A 24,069-nucleotide genomic window follows, 5' to 3' on the forward strand; every position below is an offset into this window, starting at 1 on the left:
CGAACCATCAGCTATGGTGACGTCTTCTCCACCATTATACGGCTGGTGCATAGACAGATTTGCTAAATCAGAGGTCAAGTGATGGGTTGCACCTGAATCTATAACCCAGTTTGCCGAGGAGGATGACGGTGCCATTACCATATTCGCCCGAGGCTGCCATGGAGACATGGGTGACGCTTGATAGTTTCCACTAGACGACGCAAACCCACGACCGGAGGAGTGAAGTTGCGTACACCAACGAGCACTGTGACCATGAGTGCCACAGAGTTGACAACGCCCCTGATAGCCACGACCATTGGAGCCACGGTCACGCCCCTGAGACTGTTGACGTGATTGCCATGACGAACCTCCACGAGACTGATGTGAGTTACGGTTGTTGTTACTTCGGTGAGAAGCAACATTGGCAGAGACTGGAACCGGAGAGGAAACAGTGAGCAACGTTTGAAGTTTCAATTCTTGATTGATCAACTTCTCTAGAACAACAGTCAACGATGGTGTAGTATCGCGACCTTCAATCTGGTCGACCACTTGTTTGTACTCGTCAGGAAGACCACCAAGGATGTAGTCAATCTGATCTTCTTGGGCGATAGGATTGTCAAGCAGGGCCAACTGGTCAAAACGTGTGGTAAAGCCTTGAAAATATTCCTCAATCGATCTGGAGGCTTTCTTCCAATGCTTCAGTTGTTCACGAATCTGTTTGACATGAGTACGACTAGGCTTAGCATAGGTATCAGCGAGAGTGCGCCAGATCTTGGCCGATGTTGCAGCGGTAGAGAGAAGAGGCTGGACAGAGAGCGAAATTGCACCAAGAAGGCTGGAGAGGATGAGCTGATCTTGTCGCATCCAGTGTTTGTAAGCCGGATTTGCAGTGGAGTCATCAGTAGTGGTTACCGTAGCGTCAGGAGCAGCAACAGAGCTGTCGAGGTAACCGGCGAGATCATAACCCTTGCACAAGGCGTGAACTTGATGCTTCCACATCAAATAGTTGGTGGCTGTGAGCTTGGTGACGTTCGACATATTAATGTTAAGGAGAGAGGACGCACCTGCGGTACCAATGACTTTGGAGGAGGAAGACATGACCGGGAAAAGAGAAGAGAAATGAAACAGAGATGAAAGAAGAGAAGGAGAAGATAAGAACAGAGGAATCGGCGACCAAAAAAAAAAAAAAAAAAATTAGGTCTTTTAGATCTTACAGCTCTCATACCATATTAAGCAAGACAAGATGATTCGATACATTGAAAGAATTACAATATATATAGCCTTTGGCTTAGGGTTTACTAACCAAATGAATTACATATATAACCTTTCTATACTATCTCTTTTATAATTTGTTCCTTTGTTTTACAAAATTTTAGCCCTAAACCTCATCCTAGTTCGTTTCTAGGGTTGTAATTAATGGACTGATATAGTATTGATGTACTATTTTAACTTTGCTGATTGGTATTTCTCTATAGGGATTCGATATTGAGAATATTTCACTACGATCATCTATGGATGGAATTATGATCACTGCTGGACTGCTTGCCTTCGACTGTAAAGGATGTTATCCTCGTATTTTGACGAAGCTTTATGCTAAGTTGGGGCTTCATCGTTACAATCTGTTGGAGGTATATATTTATATATTTAAACTCCTCCTCAGCTGGTTGGTACATTATTTTATATACACTAAATATTCAAATTGATTCCATTAATTTTCTTTCTTCATATCTGTCAGGGAACTAACTTCCAGTTCGATTCCCTAGTAAAATTCAACATGTTACAGAACTGTGTGTCCTCTTAGGCCATTATTAATGGGAGAACACCAAGAGTGTTCTAAGCCCAAAAAAATTACAAAAATAATGAATAGTGGCTTAGAACACTTTTTTTAGTTCTTTATGTAGAACTGATTTAAGCCCAGTTCTTATTTGACGTGGCTTCATGTGATTGGACGAGATTTTTTGGAAAAAAAGAAAATATTTGTAATTGTAATATGTTTAAAAATATTATATTAAAAAAGAAAATATAAGTTTTTATAATTGTAATATGTTTAAGAATATTATATTAATTTATAAGTATACAATTGCTTTTATATAAGTAAGCAATTTAAATGTTAATTTATAAGTTTTTATAATTGTAATATGTTTAAGAATATTATATTAATTTATAAGTATACAATTGCTTTTATATAAGTAAGCAATTTAAATGTTATTTTATAAGTTTTTATAATTTGTAAAATGTTTATGAATATTATTTCACTATATCTTTATTCTAAGAACACCATAATTAGTTCTTCCATTTTTTTTATCTATGATCTTAATAACTGATCTAACATTATTTTCACTATATATTTAATCTAAGAACACAAAAAAAAGTTCTCCCATTAATGCCCTTACTACATGACTCTGCTGGCACACGATTCAGTTGCTTGCCCATCGGGTAAAACCTTTCAGGTTCGCGTTGATGAAGGAAAATTTGGCACTCTGGATATAGCGTGCTCCGTTGCTAGACCTAAAGGGGAAGGTGACTTGTCGTGCATTTATATGTGTTTTTTTTTAAGAAATGTCTAGCCTGATTTATAAATAAAATCTGACTTATCATTAATAAATATTGCACAGAGACCACCAAGAAGCCCTTCATACCTCACTTTCATGGTGGAGCATCCGCTGCTGGTATCTTCAAAGGCGAATTGCCTGATTGGCCCTCCGATGATGCTTTGAAAGACCAAAAAAGATTTTACTTGGTAAGATCATCTATATATTAATCACGCAGGACACTACATTAATTTTTTTTGCTCATGCATGATCCGTTAAGCTAGCTAGCGCAGCAGTGATATGTGTTATTGTTGCCCTTGCGCATGCAGGTGAAGGAATCAGAGTGGCAAGCCAATGATTGGATTTCTGTGTATTTGGAACTTGTAGTTTATGTAAATGATAGGCTCATCTCTAAAGTAAGTTTTACATGTCAATAATGATATATCACCACGAGTGTCACTGCTGCTAATTATCATAATAATGAAATCCAATCCAAAATTGTAGATGCATCAGATGACAGAAGTTCTGTCCCAGTTGGAGATTGTGAAAGTCGCGATAGAAACTGCTACTGGAGATGTGGAGCCGCCGAATGAGAGACTCAAAGCCAAAAGTGCAAATGTCTACATAATGTTTAAAGGCTTGGCAGAGCCCCGAGCCTTTCGCCGGGTTTTTGAGATTGGTGTGGATATTGAGCGCAAAGCTATATTAGAAGAGTCATAGATGAGCATACAGGATACTTGAGTCTCGTTGGTAAGCTTTGCGGCGGTCAATCTACCAAAAAGCGGAGTAGAAGCCCATAGTTGTGAAAAGCGAGCGAGCTTAGGCTAGGTGGTGCCGTTTAGCCTGAGTGTGTATTATTGACCTCAAACCAAAGAATTTTGTTTTTTGAATATATAGATATAATTTTAAATTATATGTAGCCTAGACTCCCTTTAGTAACCTAAATATAGTATATTCTTAAGTAAACACCATTTGAGATTTGGTTTTTACTTTCATCACTACGTTTTCATCTGTTCTCTCATAGTAATTACTTTAATTGTTTCTCAAAAAGGGTAACAAATTCTTTAAATTAACACGCTTTGGTTAGTTCAAGACTTCAAGTCAAGGATACTTTAAAAAATGAGTAAAAGTTAAAGGTTTTGTGTTGAAGGATACTCTATCTAATTGAGTAATTAACAGCTGTAAAGATAATTTATAAAATAATGCAAAAAGCCTTTAAACTCTTATATAATAGAGAGATTATTAAAATGAAATATGAGAAGTTCATATTCAATATTAAAATGTTATAAGATAAAATCTAAAAACATGTCTATTACTACTTAATTATTTTCAATAATTTTATAAAAATTTTATTCGTGTTATTACGTGGACCTTATCTAGTATATATATATATATATAAATATATAGTAAATGAACAGAATATCTAACGACATATCATATGTCTTCCAAAATTCACAACTCTGTTTTATACATATCATATGCCTTTCCGAGGAGAAATGAGATTGTTTGGACCACCAACGGTTAACGGTCAGGACCCTTGAAAACATTTCCTACCAATTCCATGGCAATGACTACAAGTGCGTAGTGGTAACGGTTGGGATGGTGCGATTCCCCAACTCCGTAAAACTCTCCATTAATGCTACTCGGTAATTGGTAAGTGATTTCGGGAAAACAGTTAAAATCAACCCCAACTATTTGCCAAACGCTTTTTTATATCTAAACTTTAACATCTTGCAAATAACAAGCTGAACTGTATTAAAATTCAAATTTGCTACCTAAACTATATAAAATATTGTCAAATTCAACCTCTGTTTGAACCGTGTTAAATCAGAGTTTAATGATGTTGAGTCAGACGGTCTGTGACTTCAACGTAGCACTGAAACTTACCAAAACTACGTCGTTTTGGTCATTTTTGGGTATTTTATAGTAAGAAATGACAAGAAATGACAAAAAATGAAGTCTCACGACACACCCGAAACAGACTGCAATACTCCATTTTTTGTCAAACGCTTTGTTTCTTTCCACAACCGACCTAAAAATGACCAAAACAATTTAGTTTTGGTCATTCCCGGTGCCATATGGATGCCACAAATCGTTTGACTTAACATCGTTAAACTCTGATTTAACACTGTTCGAACAGAAGTTGAAAATGACAACATTTTATATGGTTTAGATAGCAAATTTGAATTTAAATACAGTTCAGATTGTTATTTGCAGGGTGTTGAAGTTTAGGTATAAAAAAGCGTTTGACAAATAGTTGGGATTGATTTTGATCATTTTCCTGGTGCAATTCCCCAACTCCGTAAAACTCTCCATTAATGCTAGCCGGTAACTGGTAAGTGTTTCCTACGAATAGTATAGATTCATACGGTAGATGAAATAAATTATATATATATTATGTACAGAATGTAAATTTTAAAAATATTTATAGTAAATGAATTAAATTATATATGTACACAAGTCTATATAATAAGATATACACTTCAAAAAAAATATATATATACACTTCAACGTACGTAGGTACGTGACAATATTAGAATTTCGTTTTCAAAAAATCAAAACTTAGTGAGTCAAAAAGTGAGGACAGATGTTTTCATGAACGATTCATCACACCTCATGCATTGCCATTTATCCAAAACAAAATTAAATGAAAAATAAATAAACAAAAGATTATGATGAATCTTAATACTCAAAAATAGAGTTAAGTATAAGTCGTTTATAGTTATTTTTGTTGATTAAATTAGCTTCAGTATTTTTTTAGCCACTGGTTCATTTTGCCTAAATCAATTTGAGTATATTTTTTTTGTTTTCAAACTAAAATTCTTTTATTTTATTTTGTTGTCAAACTTCAAAATAAAATTCATCATAATTTTTTTTTTTACTTATTTGTAGTCTCATTTATAGTTTAATGTTCAATTACTAACACACACAAAAAATTGTTATCGTTAAAAAAACAATTAAGAACAGAGAGAAAAGTATTGTTGATTAGGTATCTCATATTTACCTTAAAATAAATGATAAATACAACTAATATTCATTGCAAATAATTCTATAAATACACACACATATATATATATATATTATATATGAAAAGATGAAATAAAATCAAAATTTTTGATGTTTCTATTTTACCCTTTAATGAAATCTAAAATAACTAATTAAACTTTATTGAACTCATATTTTTACAATATTAGATTTATATATTTAATTAATTATTGGATATATTATATTTTCATATAAGCAACAAAGAGTTAATGAAGAATTTAGTATTTTAATAAAAAATTAAAATAAATAAATAAATGTGGTATGGTGATATGTATGCTGATGGTTTCTCCTTCTAACCCAAAAAAATGTAGTGGTTTCGTTTCATAAATCAAAAATGAGATTTGGGTATAGTAATTTCAATGCGCATAGGGAATTTTGCCATCAAGCGCGCGGCCGAAGCCGAAGTAATTCTTTCAGCTTATTAATTAATCGTTGTTTAGAGAGAATTGATCTATGATTAGTTGTGATTAGTTCTTTCGTTTCACAAAATTAACCTAAACCATCATAGTTCGTTTCTACTTTCTAGGGTTGTTAAATGGACTGATAGATAGATTAGTTTAATTTGCTGATGTGTCTTATAGGATATTTCACTGCCATCATCTATGGATGGATCACTCACTGGTGGACTGATTTCTTCGACTGTCAAAAATCTATTTATGCGTACCGGAAGTATCTTGATGAAGCTTTATGCCAAGGTTGGGCTTCATCGTTAGTTCGTTACAATATGTTGGAGGTCAATTTTTAAACTCTTTCTCTCCTCTCCTCTAGCTGGTAGCGTGGTACGTACGTTATGATTAAACATATGCTCCGTTATATATATATATACCAAATTGATGGATTGATTGGATTTTCTCGCTACCCTAATAATATTCAACAGGTACATGACTCTGTGAGTCCTCTTACTACATGACTCTGGTTGCTCATCGGGTAAAACCATCAGGTTCGAGTTGATGAACAAAAATATGGCACTTTGGATATAGTGTGCTCCGTTGCTAGACATAAAGCGAAGAAGGTGCAGACTTGTGGTACTTTATTATTATTATTTTTTAAAGAAAAGTCTAGCATGATCGCATGAGTATAGTATACATTCACATAGCTTGCTGAATAGTAATGTTGCACAATGACCACTAAGGTGTTGATTGGTTCTCCCTGCGTTTGCGGGAGCTAACGGTTGCTAGCGATTAGTACCAATCACACAAACCGCTCTCAATCGCTCCCAACCGCTTCAAACCACGGAATTCTAAAAGCTGTTTTCCGCAACCGTTTGCGTTTGCGGGCAATTGCGTTTTGATTTTTTTTTTTTTTAAACTTGAAACAAATCAATGTTAATGAAATATATATTTTATATATCTTTTACCTAGCTATTTTATTCATTAAGGATGAAAGAAAATAAAGTACGAATGCGATTAAAAATATTAAAAAATAAACAATTGGAAGAAAATAAGATTTCAATTAACAATAATCCAGAAAACTTGATGTAAATTTAATGGCATATCGCACGAGTTCAATAAATTCTAAATAAATATAACATTTCGTCAAAAAAATTAAGAAAATAAGATTATTTGTGAAAAATATAAAAAAAATCACGAGTGACTCTTCTTAACTCTCGTTTGATCATTACCACCGAGCCCCACGGAACTTATTAAGTGTGTGAGATTTACGAAAGAAGATCTACGTTCTAAAACATATGTTTTGTCATTTATCAAATTACTTAAGTTTTGGTAAAAAGCCAAATGCATAAAGTAATAAGTATTTCAATATGAAATTTACTTGTTTTTTAAATAATTATTTTAGTATTTTTTAATGAATTTTAATTATAAATCAAGTTTAATAATTTTTTTTGGTATTTTTAAACATTTATATAATTATATATTACATTTATTATGTTTTAACCGTTATTGCACATGCTGGTCAACCCGTCGTAAACTCCCGCAAACGCACCCATTTTAAAACACTAAACGAATCATTCAAAACGCTTAATAACGCTTGAAACCGCAATCATCCGCTTCCGCAATCTCCCGCAACCGCAACCGCAAACGCTGCGGTTGAACCAGTCAGGCCCTAAGAAGCCCTTCATACCTCACTTTTATGGTGGCAGAGGCGCAGATGGTATCTTCAAAGGTGATTTGCCTGATTGGCCCTCAAATGATACTTTGAAAGGCAAACACAAGATTTTACTTGGTAAGATCCTATATTAAGACGACACAACATTAGTTGAGTTTTGTTTTGCTCATGATCAATCAGCAGTGACATGCTATTGTTGCCTTTGCAGGTGAAGGAATCAGAGTGGCAAGCCACTGACTGGGATTTCTGTGTATTTGCAATTTGTAGTTTGTGAAGCTCATAGGTCCACCTCTCGTGTAAGTTTTACTTATCAACCAATGACATACCACCATATGAGTGTTACTTCTGGTTATAGTTAATAATTTACTCCAAATTGTTGTTGCTTCAGAATTGCGGAGTTGTGTCTTTAGTAAGAGATTGTGAACGTTGCAATATAAACAGCTACTGAAGATGTGGAGCCGCCAAACGAGAGGCTCAAAGTCACAAGTGCAAATGTCTACAGAATGTTTAAGGGCATGGTAGAGCCGTAGAGCCTCAAGCCCCTGAGCGGGTTTTTGAGATTGGTGTGGATGTTGAACGCAAAGCTATAGTTAGAAGAGTCATGGATGAGCATAGAAGATACTTTGTGGTGGTCAATCTACCAAAAAGCGAAGAAGAAACGAAACGCATAGTTGTGAAACCGAGAGAGCTTAAACTAGGATGTGCGCCGTTTAGCTGCAAGAGAAGTGTACATGTCTTTGATCGACTGGCATTCTAGTTAATTATGTATGTCTTAATTAAACATTTGCTTAATGCTTAGCCCCTCTGTTGACAATTTATGTTTATAGATGTTAAAAAAAAAGGAAAAACGTGTAAAAGTTCGAATTGCTCGAAATAAATTGCAAATTTCTGTTAACTCGAACCAAGTATATCAAATGCTATTTGATTATTAAAACATTTTCAAATTTTTGGTACTTTTCAAATCTATGAAATTATACTGTGATTAATTTCATAGAAGAGTAAAATAAAACATTGATGGTCCCTTATATTAGTAAAAAAAACGTATGTACGTGCGGTTTGCTAATATAAGCCATTTGGTCCTAAAAGTCTTGCATGTAGCGGTCAAGATTTGTCCATAGTTTCTTCTTATGTAGTGGAGATTCGCTATTCAAGTAATGAGTTGCATTATCATCCACGTGTCTCGTTAATTCATTTAATCGAATGCAGATTAGATTAACACTTTTACGAAAATTTCATAATCATCAATCCAACAATAATATGCAAATCATTTTATTGTTCATCTTGATAGCCACACCAGTTTATACATCTCAAAACGCGAAATGTAAATAAAGATACTTAAATAAAACTTAGACACACAGATAGATCTGTTCCAGTTTATTTTAAATTGTTAGAATATTCTATATAAAGACGAACCTTGTGAGCTATAAGAGATTATGGAAGAAGATTCTCATCAGTCTCCTTTAAGAAATTAACAAGAGTGTCGATGATGAATTGTGGATCGTCGATGTCAGAGCTAATCTTACTGCATTCGATGGTCCACACCACCTGGCTACCGTCTCCGTCTTCTCTAGGCGTAACGGTGATTGTTGCTTTGACCGACTTGTATTTTTCTGAGATCAGACGGTCACTCATTTTGATCGTCACTGTTCTCTTCTCCGATTCTATCGACTCAAACACCTCCTCGGCTACGATGAAACATATAAATATTGGTTAAGGTTTTTGATCGATGATCAAGAAGTATAAATGAAATGTGGACGAGTTGATTATTTACCTATTCCCTCAGTAGGGTAGATGATGTCGTCGGTGAAAGATTTAAAGAATCTGGCTGCCGGAGACTTAATGTCAAGCTTCCCAGACCAAGTTCCATGTAGTGCCATTTTCTGAATCTTTCTCTGTTTGCTTTGTAGGATGTTTTGTGGGTTTGATGATTGTAATCTTATCTACCAGTGCGTCTATTTATAGAGAGTTTATGAGAATTGCATTAACTATTTTTACCTAACCACACTTCACCCACTCAGTTAACTAATGTGGCACATGGGAAAATAAATAAAACGAACGGACCAAATTAAATGATAACACATCTGCCCTAGTAGTGTATATCAATGAACTCCAATGAAGAGTGGTTTACGCAATTATTTAGTTTTTAACACATTATTAGAATAATGTGCTGTGATTGTAAATGTGAACGATCTATATATATGAGACATGGGATTAAATAAATTCATCAGCCTAGTTAGTTTATCTATTAACTCAATCAATCAAGTCTTTACGTAAATTGATTTGTTTGGAGATACATTTTTAGATATTATATAATGTGAAAATAATAGGATGATAACTAGTCAAATTCATCTAAAATGACTAACTCTATGACGTTCATGTAACACAAAACGCGTTTTAAAAGTTTGTCTATGATATGATCATAAACCCACATGAACGTTATGAAACTCAAAATGGACTTCAATAGTGAATGTTATGGAATAAATACCAATATGTAAAGAGAGGCTTGATTGTATTGATCATAATGTTACAGTATTCATATACAGTAGGGTTTTGTACACTACTAATTACACATTTAGCCTCTATTATATATCTCTTCTCTACATCAGTGACGTGACGTCACTCAACTTACACATCGGCTAAGGCTTGATTGTACAACTCACTCTTACTCACTCATCGGCTAAGGCTTCCTCGTACTTAACTTAAGAAAAAAAACAAAAAAGAAAACAGGTTCTGATGGAGATTGAAGATTCAATAACATACTTTGCTTTAGTTCGAGGATACAGATTTTTTATTTTGGTTATTTCGTTTATTATACAATTAAAGTTAAATAGTATAAATTTTATTATCATCCGAGTTAATAATTGTGTCATTCTCGCTCTCTGGCGCTCTTTTTTTTCTTTCTTTTTCTGTATATGTTGTGTGGATTTGATAAGAATATATTCTCAATTAATGCGTGAATATACAGAAATTTCTACCTAACCCCACCATCTAACATTTTCACCATAGCGAGTATTCATAAAATTAACTAAAAGCTTAACAGACATGTGACAGCTATAAACATATACATTATGTTCAGCAATTAATTCAAATACTCTAAAAATAACACCTTTATAGTTTTTTTTCTTAAATTCCAATAGTTATACAGGCGACATTTTGAAAGACTAATAAACTTAAATTTAAATAAATAACAACAAATATATCCATAAAAAAAAAATTCAAAAAATATAGAAATTTATAAAGGCTTCTCAAAAGTTTATGATGAGTAACCAAAATGACTAAGATATGATTCTAAACAAATGTGATTGCTTTGTTGGATATGAGACTTTTCTTAACCTCAGAAAAGACGAAGCTTGAGCGTGTGGTGAATGTGAATCGTCCATGACAACATTACATTACTTTATGACTCACTAATTGATATATGTTCATAATGAGTTTATTTAAGTAGAATGGATATCTACGCAGAAGAATACAGACATTTGTCTACTACAATTTTTTCCTTCCATTTGCTTAATTTAGCACGTAACTAAAACCATTCAAGAAGCAAAATAAAGTGACTAATTCTTACTAACGAGTCGTCGGATAAATGTCAGTAAATGCTTTCACACAACTATCACTACAAAAAAAATATGGCACATAAATAATTAAATATAGTTCAAAGAACCACCTTTAATTTTCAATTACTATAGAGAGAAAAAAAAAACAATTTTTTTTTACTACCATGGATAATTTGCTTGATTATTTAAACATATATTGAAGACTTTAATTATTAATATCATGACTAACTTAATTTTCATAACATATGATCAGAATGAACGGATACAAATTTCTTTTTACAAATAAGAAGAAAAATTTGATAGTCTCTTTGGGAAAAAAGTAATTACTGAAAGAGTACGTGTAAATTTACTAATAATAACATTTTGGTAAGAATAGAATAGTCCACAATCTCTCATATGTCATGAAAATTCAATTAATTATTATACTTTTCATTTTAATTTATTGTTGATAATTTTTTTTTTTTTTTTTTTTTCAAATTTTTTTGATTTTTCTCAAANAAGTTTATAAGCCCAAAACCAGGCCCAAAGATTACATCAAAAGTTTTTTTGAAGGATAACTCTTGCGATTCTAACTTGTCAATAACAAAAACACGTGGTGTAACCATGTTGCAAGAGAAACGATAAAACTTTCCGTCATCCTTTGTCGTTGAAAACTCCGATACATGTGAACACTATTGACGCCGGAAAATGAGTGAAGCATCAATTTTTGGTTGTTTCTCACCGGAGACTGCATAAACAGAGAGAATGGATCCAAATACAGGGATTCCAACCCATCTAACAATGAGATCTGGCAAAATCAGAAAAAGGAAATAAATTTGATTGATCCACAAAAGCTTGCTCGATCGAAGCTCCATATACATGTAGAATACGGCTACAGGCAATCCAAATATGCTAGAAATACGTCTTCTTTTCATTAATTTTTTCTCATAATCATATATGATGATTTGTTGTAAACCACAGATCTCAAGAAACAAAACCGGCGTGAGAACACCTGAGAGAGAAACAGTAAACCACCCGATCTGGTCGGATTAGATACTGTAGGATCTCAGCGGAAACCACCGGAGACCATAAAAACCAAACTCGAGGAGCTAGTTGGAGATCGCCGAAACGCCCCACCATACATAGGTCCAGAGATATTATTGAAAGAGAAATTAAATAAAACTAAAGAAATCGGCCAAAAACCGATTTACTGCAAAAGAAACGATAAAAACCGGCCAAAATCGCATGTGAGAACCGAATCTGCCAGACAAAAACCGACCAACCACCGCTGTAGAAGCCGGAGGATGTCGAGCTGAAGCCAATTAAACAAACTGGACAGCTTTACCGGAAAAATCCGGACGGCGGAGTATGGAAGAGAAAAGCCAGATTAACTCTGGCCGGCGAATACAACTACATGCTTTTTCTCTTTTTAGAGAGAGAAGAGAGAGAAAGCTGCCATAATTCTATAGATATCTTTTTGAGTATTTTTTTTCTTTCCAAAACAATAACGTGTTGTTATTGTTGATAATCCAATTCGTTTATTTAGATAATAAACAACCAAATTGGATAGGCTAGGAATTGGCATTGGTCCATATTTACTTTTATTTAATATTTAGTAAACGGTGGAGATGAGTTTCTTACTTGAACAATGAGATGCATAATTTACCCCCTTTATTAATGGGAATCGTCGATACAATAATATGCCGATCGATAAATTAATCATGCATCTTGAAAGCTTCAAGACAAAATACTTCCTAAAAGTCAACCATTATTCAACATTGTAACTAGCAACATCATAAATTATCGACACATATATATATATATATATATATATATATACATGCATAGGGTTCTAGATCTACTTTGTTTGACTATTTCAGATCATTCTAAGGATTTGAGAAGATTCTCTCATCCATCGCCTGAAAGTATCTTGTAGTAGTGTCGATGATGAACCGTGAGTCCTTGATGTCATCGCTAACCTTCTCATACTGTTTGGTCCATTACTATTAACCTTTTTGGTCTGAAAACCTTGGTAGATAATTATCTATTTTATTTTACTGTATAGAATTTTTTTTTTCATATGGTAAACGTGCTGTATAGAGTTGTCCCTTGTTTTTCTTAAGTCACGCAGATTTAAAATTTTGAGATTTTGTATTTCCAGTTTATTTGGTAATTTATTTCGTTTATTTTGATTTTTGTATGTAACGGTGGAGAGTCGGAAAATTGCATAATATTATGCACATATCTCAGTTACCCAATTTCCTTTCATAAAACGTGGATTATTTAACCCCCTCTATCCGAAAAAACGTCAATACAATAACAGTATAACATGTAAATCGATATACTATCATCCATCTTGAAAGCTTTATGAGTAAAAAAACATCTTAAATGAAAATTATTGTAAATAATAACTAGCTATTGCAACACTGCAATAAGCTTAGATACAGTATATGGGATTCCACGTTATTTAACTTGTTAGATTCTCATCCATCACCTTAAAGAATTTGACACAAGTATTGGTGATGAAGCGTGGGTCGTCCAAGTCACCGCGAGTCTTCTCGTAGTCAACAGTCCACACCCCGTGGGCTCCGTTACCGTCTTCCTTAACAATGACGGTCATGGTTCCTTCGAGCGTTTTGAAACAATCCGGGTTTTGCCACACCTTGTCACTGGGGACGGATTCTCTGATAGTCTTGTACCACTCCTTCGTGATCTGAAAGCGGCTCATTTTGTACCTTTTCCTTCTCTTCCCCGTACCGGCCACATTGTCGATCTCTAGCTCGGCTATGGTGAAACATGGCGATTTAAGGGTCTTAATCAAGAAAAATGTAAATTCATTGAGATGTATGTATGTAGTGTAGAAGAGTTGATTACCATGGCCTTCCTTAGGAAAATTCGTCTTCACCATGAAATCTTGAAAGAAGACCGATGCTGGAGACTTGACGTCAAAATTAACGGAAGAAGTTCCTTTCGGTGTCATCTTCTCTAATTAGTGATTTTACTTTTTCTTTTTGTGTGGGTTTGATTTTTTTTTTTTTATACTTCCTCCTCTGTCCCATCTTTATTTTTTTTACATTTTTTGGCTAAAAGCACAAAAGTTAACAAATACTGTAATAAATTTTTATCATTTATAAAAGTTCAACTAATAGAAAAATATATTACAGAATTTAAAAATTCATAAACTATTAAATTAAAAGAAAATTATGCATAGAAACATGAGAAAATACTAATAATTGAAATAAACAAAAAAGCCTAAAATATTATATATCTTAGGACAGAGGAAGTAATAATCTTCTCATGCATGAAGGTGTTTATATAGTGAAATATTACAGATTTTATATTTACCTAAAACCCACCACCCAACTTTAATATCTCATGGGTTTTTTTTCTAAATATTTGGATTCACCCACTTAATTAATTACCAATGTAGCACATTGTGGAAAAAAAATCATCTACCTAATGTAGCAATACCAATTATTTCCAATCAAGCAAGTATTTAGTATCATATGTTACTGATTTTTTACAAAATACATTGTAAAGAAAATGTGAGTCATGTGAGTATAAAAGAATGTGAATGCGATGAAGTTATAATGGTTTGGACAATTTAATTTTTAATATATCTAGATATTTCATTTATATAATACAATGAATATATCTTTAAATTAAAGTAGCTACTGAACGAGTATGTCTGATTTGCTAGAAACCTTTTGGTCCGCAAAACACAGTATAGGGTAAATCTATATGTGACTATCTTGGTCCAAAAGAATTTGTAAATGGTTATGACTGTCTAACGATGAGATGTGTACGTATAAGTAATGGAGAAGATCGTTACCATTGGCTTTTGGGAGACTTTATGTAAAAATCAGTACACAAATAAATATCCATTTAGTGTCATTCTCTCTGTCTCGCTCTTCTTTGTTTTTGTTTTCTTATGGGGTATACGTTGTGTGGATTTGATAAGAATCTTCTCAATGAAGGTGTTTCTATATAGAAAAAAATTTCTGAAAATTACACTAATTATTTTTACCTAACCCCACCATATAACATTTTCACCAAATCGATTTTTTATAAAATTTAACCACAAGCTTAACAGACATGTGACAGCTATATATATATACAATCAGCTTAATTAATTCACCCAATTATTTAGTTAATATTGTATTTTTTTTTTGACAAAGTTAATATCGCATGTGAAACCATTTTTAAGGGGATATTTTTTGGAAAAGAAAAATGGAGGTTTTTTTTTAAAATATCAGGTTTGTAGTGTTTTTCTTTAGTTTTTTAAATTTCCAATAGTTTCACATGCGAAACTTTAAAAGACTAATGAAAACAATTAACATAAATAACAAAACAATATTTCTAAAAACAAAATTAAAAATATATATATATATAAAGGTTTCTCAAAAATTTTTGAAGAGTAACTAAAATAATTACGGTATGAGTCTAAACAAATGTGATTGCTTCGATGGATATGAGACTTAATTTGTGTTCATCAAGCTGTTCTTGAGTCAGAAAAGACAATGCTTGAGTGTGCGGTGAGTAACAGACTCGTTAGTCTTTTTATACTTTATTACTCACTAATTGGTATTTGTTCATAATGTAATAAAGTATATTCATTATGTACAATGCTTGAGTCTGACTAACGAGTCTAATGAGTCTGTTAACCAGTATATTCATTGAATAGACTAATAAGTCTGTTAAAGTATATTACTTTATTACTCACTAATTGGTATTTGCTCATAAATGACTACGAGTCTGTTAAAGTAGAATGGATATCTACGCGGAAGAATATTTTTATCTGTGGTGCTAATTTATTGCATCTGCTTAATTTTTTAGCAAGTAACTAAAACCATTCAACAAGCAAAAGAAAGTGACTAAATTTTGACTTACAAGTTACAAATGTCCTCAAATAAATGTCACTAAATGCTCAAGTCATCTCAACAATTTCAAATAACCAACTTTAATTTCATTACTAGACATTACATTTTGGAGAAAAAGTAAACCAAAAAATTGAGTATCATATGTCTAAGTTATAATGTGCTTGATTATTTAAACATATATTCAAGACTTTAATTAGTAATATCATGAGTAACTTAGTTTTCATAAAAATGATAGGATATTAAACTTTAATTAACAAGAAGATATATTCGACAAGTCTCGTACTTGTGATTTGCTAATAATAACATTTTGGTTACGAATGTCTTTGCAGGTACTGTCTAGAATTGTGCATTGTTTTTTCTTATGTCATGGAGATTCAACTAACTCTTTACATTTTTTACTTTCAATTTATTCTTGAGACTCCAATTCATTTCTTCAGAAATAATAAAGCAATCAAATTGGATAGGTTAGGAGCTGCCCTTGTCCATATTTACCTTTATGTAATATTTTGTAAATGGTGGAGATGGATTTCTTACTTAGACAATGAGTTGCATAATTCACATATGTCACTTACCCAATAATAAAATATGGATTAAGAAATGATTCCTTTTATTAGAAATTTATCGTCGATACAACAATAATATGCAGATCGATATGATAATTATGCATCTTGAAAGCTTCAAGAGCAAATACTTCCTATATGCCAACCATAATTAAACGATAACTAGTAACATAAATTATTATAAACTGTATGATCGATATATATATACTTTGTTTTGACTATTTCGGATCATTCTAAGGATTTGAGAAGACTCTCTTATCCATCGCCTGAAAGTATCTTGTAGTAGTGTCGGCGATGAAACGTGGGTCCTTGATGTCTTCGCTAACCTTCTCATACTGTATGGTCCAGATTGCTCGGCCACCGTCACAGCCTTCCGTCTGAATGACGGTCATGGTTCCTTCGAGCTTCGTGAAGTAATCTGGGTCTCGCGAGTTGGCCTCGTCTTCATCATCATCATCACTGTCTATGAGATCAGGTATTATCAGCGTGTTGAACCACTCCGAGATCTCAAAGCCCTCCATTCTTAGCCGAACCTTTTTCTTCTCCGAAGGTAGATCAACCTTTAACTCCTCAGTCGAAACTTTGGTGAAAACATATAATATAGCAATTTGAGTTGTAATCAAGAAATATTAATTGAGTTATGAATCAACATATGTTTTTGTATGTGTAGTGGGAAATATATAGTTACATTGGTCTCTTGTGGTTTTCGCTAGCGCCATGTAACCTTGACAGAATCTATACGCCGGAGACTTGATATCAAACTCAACAGAGATATATCCTCCTAGTGTCATTCTCTATTTTTTTTTTCTTTTTTCTCTAAGTATATTTGTTATGTGGGTTTGATAATAATCTTCTCAATGAAGGTGTCTTATATATAGAAAGAGTTTGAAGAAAAGGTTACAATAGTTATTACTTTTTTACGATTTTACCTAACGTCACCATCTTCTGGATTCTTTATAAATTTAAGCAAAAGCTTAAAAGCAGCGCTAATAACGAGTTGCATTCTGCTTTATTTTTTTTTGGTTAAAACCATTGCATTCTGCTAATGAACAATTAATTAAATAATTTATGTCGTATGTGCATGGGAGATTATATAAATTGTGCAGACCAATTTTTTTTTTTTCTACCACATTGATGGCTTGTAATCGAACATTTTCAATGGGGAATTCAGAAAAATAACCCCTTTAAAGTTTTATGTTTCCCAAAAAAATATCATAACTTTTGTTTTTTCAACTTTCCAATAGAAAACCAAATGGTCAATTTATAAGACTAAATGACCATTAACAAACTAAAAATGAAATACAGAGTTTATTTAAATAATTAAAAATGGGTTTAAAATAAAAATACTGAATTAAAGAATCCTTCCTTTTAGGGAATTCTCCATTTTCGAAAATATATGGATTAATACCAAATATATATTTGGAAAGCATATGATATATATTAGTTTAAATTAATATTTCTAATTGACTAGAGACTGGAAAATGTAATTTATTCATTAGAACATGGTATTGTGGATTGTTTTCTGAATTACTGATTTTGTTTTGTTTGCAAAATTTGTTTAAGTTGTCTTTGAGATATTTTTTAATTCATAAAAACTTAATAACAACAAAAAAGTGATTTATCTATGTAACTATTGTCATATACTATTAACAAATTAGCAAAGAAAATGAATCAACAAAATATTTTTGTTCCGTTGCAAGCGAGAATTTTTTTCGGTCTCTTAACTCAAAATGACAATACATGATCATGACTCGTTTATGAAATATCTGTCCCCACTTATTATCTCTCTCGCCAAAAACTTCTCTTTTTCTACAAAATGAATTTGTTAGAATGTACCTACTACTACTACATGGGACTAAATATTATATTAGATTTTAAAAGAAAAAAACAAATCAAACATGATTTGAAAAAATCAATAATACTGAATTGATAAACTGGATCTTGAGCCACTAAATTGATTCTTCATCCGAGTCCAAGTAGCAAAGCAATAAATAATGTTGTTGCTCATTGCATGAGATGATGGCAAGTCGTCTCGTCTCCATCGATCCGAATGTCTTTGCTCGTGCTCGACCGTCAAACTCAAACCACATTAATAAGTCATTACTTAGGTAAGTTTTATAGAGACTCATGATGAGGATCCATTTTATTTAACTTTTTTACTTAGATAAGTTTTACAGAGACCCACACTTATATATTTTAAAGATTCAACTTTTAAGCGCTTTGCTTAAGGAAATATTCGTCTATCTCTTTGAAGTTCTTGACAGCAAAGTCCTTGATGACGTGTGGGTTAGCGATCTCATGGCTGGTCTTCTCAAACTCACCAGACCATTTCAGAAGGCTTCCACCGTCCTTATGAATAACTGTGATGTGGTTCCTTCGAATGTTTTGTAGTACTCCATCATTTCGCCACCAATGATGCTGTACAACATACTTTTGTTCTCCAAATCCACTGCTTCGATCCTCTCATCCGATATCTTCACCAGTGGAGATCCTATATATACGGGTAAAAGTAGAAATTAACATGGTTAACATATTTTGAATAATTTTATGGTGAGAGAGTGAAACATAGATCATCTAGGGTTTAACTACGCTGAGTTATAGCCCATTAAGGGACATGACATGGATGGTTTTCTTATTAAAGTCTTTAATATATACATTAAGATACGGTTTATTTTTTATTTTTTCTTTGTTGAGGAAGCGGTTTACTTACTTTTCTTATAAAATACGGTTTATTATTTATAAACCTCTCTAGTATCGTTCAAATACTACGTACTGATATAATAATATTCATGGGCATATATCGTAAATACGTGACCTGTCTCTATATAATATACTCCGAAAACCAAACTCAACAATCATAAATAAGGATAACTCATGAGGATCCATTTTATTAAACTTTGTACTTAGATAAGTTTTATAGAGACCCACCCTTATATATCTTAGAGATTCAACTTTTAAGTGCTTTGCTTAAGGAGATATTCGTCTATCTCTTTGAAGTTCTTGACAGCAAAGTCCTTGATGACGTGTGGGTTAGCGATCTCATGGCTGGTCTTCTCAAACTCACCAGACCATTTCAGAAGGCTTCCACCGTCCTTATGAATAACTGTGATGTGGTTCCTTCGAATGTTTTGTAGTACTCCATCATTTCGCCACCAATGATGCTGTACAACATACTTTTGTTCTCCAAATCCACTGCTTCGATCCTCTCATCCGATATCTTCACCAGTGGAGATCCTATATATACGGGTAAAAGTAGAAATTAACATGGTTAACATATTTTGAATAATTTTATGGTGAGAGAGTGAAACATAGATCATCTAGGGTTTAACTACGCTGAGTTATAGCCCATTAAGGGACATGACATGGATGGTTTTCTTATTAAAGTCTTTAATATATACATTAAGATACGGTTTATTTTTTATTTTTTCTTTGTTGAGGAAGCGGTTTACTTACTTTTCTTATAAAATACGGTTTATTATTTATAAACCTCTCTAGTATCGTTCAAATACTACGTACTGATATAATAATATTCATGGGCATATATCGTAAATACGTGACCTGTCTCTATATAATATACTCCGAAAACCAAACTCAACAATCATAAATAAGGATAACTCATGAGGATCCATTTTATTAAACTTTGTACTTAGATAAGTTTTATAGAGACCCACCCTTATATATCTTAGAGATTCAACTTTTAAGTGCTTTGCTTAAGGAGATATTCGTCTATCTCTTTGAAGTTCTTGACAGCAAAGTCCTTGATGACGTGTGGGTTAGCGATCTCATGGCTGGTCTTCTCAAACTCACCAGACCATTTCAGAAGGCTTCCACCGTCCTTATGAATAACTGTGATGTGGTTCCTTCGAATGTTTTGTAGTACTCCATCATTTCGCCACCAATGATGCTGTACAACATGCTTTTGTTCTCCAAATCCACTGCTTCGATCCTCTCATCCGATATCTTCACCAGTGGAGATCCTATATATACATGTAAAAGTAGAAATTAACATGTTTAACATATTTTGAATAATTTTATGGTGAGAGAGTGAAACATAGATCATCTAGGGTTTAACTACGCTGAGTTATAGCCCATTGAGGGACATGACATGGATGGTTATCTTATTAAAGTCTTTGATATATACATTTCTTCCACACTTGGTTTATTGAAAAATAAATGTCTTCTCGAATGAAGTACTTAATCTGATTGAGTGCGACCACATTTATGGTTCTCTGTCCATTCAATTTTGAAGTTCTTGACAGCAAAGTCCTTGATGACGTGTGGGTTAACGATCTCATGGCTGGTCTTCTCAAACTCACCAGACCATTTCAGAAGGCTTCCACCGTCCTTATGAATAACTGTGATGTGGTTCCTTCGAATGTTTTGTAGTACTCCATCATTTCGCCACCGATGATGCTGTACAACATGCTTTTGTTCTCCAAATCCACTGCTTCGATCCTCTCATCCGATATCTTCACCAGTGGAGATCCTATATATACAGGTAAAAGTAGAAATTAACATGGTTAACATATTTTGAATAATTTTATGGTGAGAGAGTGAAACATAGATCATCTAGGGTTTAACTACGCTGAGTTATAGCCCATTGAGGGACATGACATGGATGGTTATCTTATTAAAGTCTTTGATATATACATTTCTTCCACACTTGGTTTATTGAAAAATAAATGTCTTCTCGAATGAAGTACTTAATCTGATTGAGTGCGACCACATTTATGGTTCTCTGTCCATTCAATTTTGAAGTTCTTGACAGCAAAGTCCTTGATGACGTGTGGGTTAACGATCTCATGGCTGGTCTTCTCAAACTCACCAGACCATTTCAGAAGGCTTCCACCGTCCTTATGAATAACTGTGATGTGGTTCCTTCGAATGTTTTGTAGTACTCCATCATTTCGCCACCGATGATGCTGTGCAACATGCTTTTGTTCTCCAAATCCACTGCTTCGATCCTCTCATCCGATATCTTCACCAGTGGAGATCCTAAATATACTGGTAAAAGTAGAAATTAACATGGCTAACATATTTTGTATAATTTTATGGTAAGAGAGTGAAACATAGATCATCTAGGGTTTAACTACGCTGAGGGACATTAAGGGACATGACATGGATGGTTTTATTATTAAAGTCTTTAATAGTATATACATTTCTTCCGATCTAGAACCACACATGTTTTTTGAAAAATAAATGTCTTCTCGAATAAATAACTTAATCTGATTGAGTGCGACCACATTTATGGTTCTCTGTCCATTCAATTTTGCCATTTAGGAAATTATTCGAATCATGAGTAATGAATGGTTACAAACTAAGATAGAGTGAAACAATGTACCTTTAATTTAGATAATAAAACAACCAAATTGGATAATCCAATTTCAATTAATTATTATCCTTTTAAATGTACTTTATCTTGATAATCCAATTCATTTATTTAGATAATAAAACAACCAAATTGGATAGGTCCATATTTACTTTTATTTAATAATTTGTAAACGGTGGAGATGAATTTCTTACTTGAACAATGACTATCATCATAAATTATCATAAACTGTATGAATGATCGATATATATGCATGCATAGGGTTCTAGATAAATAATGATACTGAAATAAATAATTTACTCTTAGCCGGATCCGTCACTGTTTCGCAAATTTCATGTCAAATAGAATTGATACTGGCCGGATCTTGAGCTTCCTTCGCCAAATTGATTTTCCATCTGAGTCCAAGTAACAAAGCAATAAATAATGATATTGCATTGCATGGCAAGTCTCCATATGGTTCGTCTGGCTGATTGGCTCTACTCGTGTAACGACTCTTTAACGACTCTCTAGAAACAAGAAGATGTTTACATGTCCTTCTTTAAATATGGTTTATCTAGATATCCTAGGGGATAATCCGGGCTACGCCCGGTAAAAAATCTACCGACGTGTTAGATCTATATTTCACCCAAAAAAAACATAGAAGATTCCTAAACTTCGAATGCTTAGAAGATTTTTTTTTTTTTTTTTTCCATTTTGCTGAGGTAGATAGTTTATGGTTATTTTGTAGTCACAATATAGCATCTGATAATTTATGTATGATGTTAAAATTATAGCATCTGATATTTTATTTTGCTCATGACAAAAAAAAGGAAAGTTTTGGCCATAAAAGTCTTAAAAAACATTAGCAATGCCTTATGCTTTCTAGATCTTTTGGTCATCATAAAACACTGAACTAAAGGTACATCAGAAGACACCTTGAAGTTGTTCATGCCAGCACCCTTTTCACTAACTGTATTTATTTCAGAATCATATTCTACATCCTTCAACCCTCTATATGTATATCAAAAAAATTATGATACGGTATATATCAACCCAATTATATGTCAAAGTATCACCTACCTGGACATAAAAATACGCCCAACTATCGCAACCTCTGCGAACTATGAGAATTTTTTTCATGGTACGGTATAACTTTTGGATCTCTACCATGACCGACTTGTAAATGAATTTCTTTTGCTTGTACAACATTTGATGGGTTCGAAGGTAGATTATAGAAGGAACGGAAAATCAGTTGTTAGAGTGAAAAATGTAAATCATCCATGTAAACTACAATCATAAAAGACATGAAAAAATATCTCTTACCCAAATTTAGTCCTTGATTACAGAAGTCGATTGATGTGCATTCCCATTACATGATCATTGCCCTCATCGAGAACAGAATTCATGAAAGAGACATGTAACTTAACCATCAGTCCCATCAGTTCATCACTATATATTTTCTGATTTAGTTGAATATGTCAAATAAAAAAAGGAAAAAACTTGACAATATGTTTAAAACATATGACTATATTAGCTTCTGATTCTTATATATGTCATCTGACCGAGCTTTGTTACATTGTCTTGTTGTACTTTGAGGAAAACATATACGACGCCGAACTAACTTGTCACCAAGAAATTATTTATGTGCCAACCACTCGAACGATCATCAAGCTCACCCTTTGAATTAGCATTTTATTCACTTGTATGGCTATATTAGTGATGTTATCTTTGTTGTTGTCATCATCCCTTCTTGTTGGGTTTCTGAAAAAAATGTTTTGTGTGTCATCAGACGTTAATGCTCTTCTTACGAAAAGACCTCTAAGGTCGGCCGATGTATGCTTAAACGTTTTTTTTTTCAACCATACATTAAATTAGAAAATGACTCCGAGATTGGTTGCCCAAACTGGAGGGTAAGAATTTACAAAAGATAATTCTGAAACTAAAGATCTCGAAAAGCGAGCAAGACAGTATGCCCTTACATTTAACGCTCGCTGAATCCTGGTAAAAGTGAAGCCGGGAAGAGATGATCTGAAGTGGATGAAATCATCTAGCAAATTGGAGAAAGCGGGTCATTCCTCTGGAGACTGCACCATCACCACTAACTCTGCACAATCCGTCTCATAAGCAAGACAAATAACACCCGTATTGAGGAGAGACTCCATAGCCCAA

General features: G+C 33.2%; 3 protein-coding genes and 1 pseudogene across 3 annotated transcripts; 1 reads left to right on the top strand and 3 right to left on the bottom strand.

The window, feature by feature from the left end:
- The window catches only part of LOC104778841, a 4,575-nt pseudogene extending 1,257 nt beyond the window's left edge, over positions 1 to 3,318 (top strand).
- On the bottom strand, positions 8,865 to 9,558 carry LOC104776518 (uncharacterized protein At1g24000-like). Its single transcript, XM_010500608.2, has 2 exons — positions 9,391 to 9,558; positions 8,865 to 9,304 (listed from the first exon to the last, which is right to left on the bottom strand). Exons 1-2 carry the CDS (start codon positions 9,494 to 9,496, stop codon positions 9,051 to 9,053), a joined length of 360 nt encoding a protein of 119 aa, XP_010498910.1. The 5' UTR covers positions 9,497 to 9,558; the 3' UTR covers positions 8,865 to 9,050.
- Positions 13,526 to 14,193, bottom strand: LOC104776519 (uncharacterized protein At1g24010-like). The gene is made up of 2 exons (XM_010500609.1): positions 14,027 to 14,193; positions 13,526 to 13,936 (listed from the first exon to the last, which is right to left on the bottom strand). Exons 1-2 carry the CDS (start codon positions 14,130 to 14,132, stop codon positions 13,620 to 13,622), a joined length of 423 nt encoding a protein of 140 aa, XP_010498911.1. The 5' UTR covers positions 14,133 to 14,193; the 3' UTR covers positions 13,526 to 13,619.
- Positions 16,623 to 17,443, bottom strand: LOC104776520 (uncharacterized protein At1g24010-like). Its single transcript, XM_010500610.1, has 2 exons — positions 17,281 to 17,443; positions 16,623 to 17,172 (listed from the first exon to the last, which is right to left on the bottom strand). The coding sequence occupies exons 1-2, from the start codon at positions 17,381 to 17,383 to the stop codon at positions 16,826 to 16,828; spliced, it is 450 nt and encodes a 149-aa protein (XP_010498912.1). The 5' UTR covers positions 17,384 to 17,443; the 3' UTR covers positions 16,623 to 16,825.

The sequence above is a fragment of the Camelina sativa genome, chromosome 3 (genome assembly GCF_000633955.1).
Source record: "Camelina sativa cultivar DH55 chromosome 3, Cs, whole genome shotgun sequence".
In the NCBI taxonomy this organism is placed as follows: domain Eukaryota; kingdom Viridiplantae; phylum Streptophyta; class Magnoliopsida; order Brassicales; family Brassicaceae; genus Camelina; species Camelina sativa.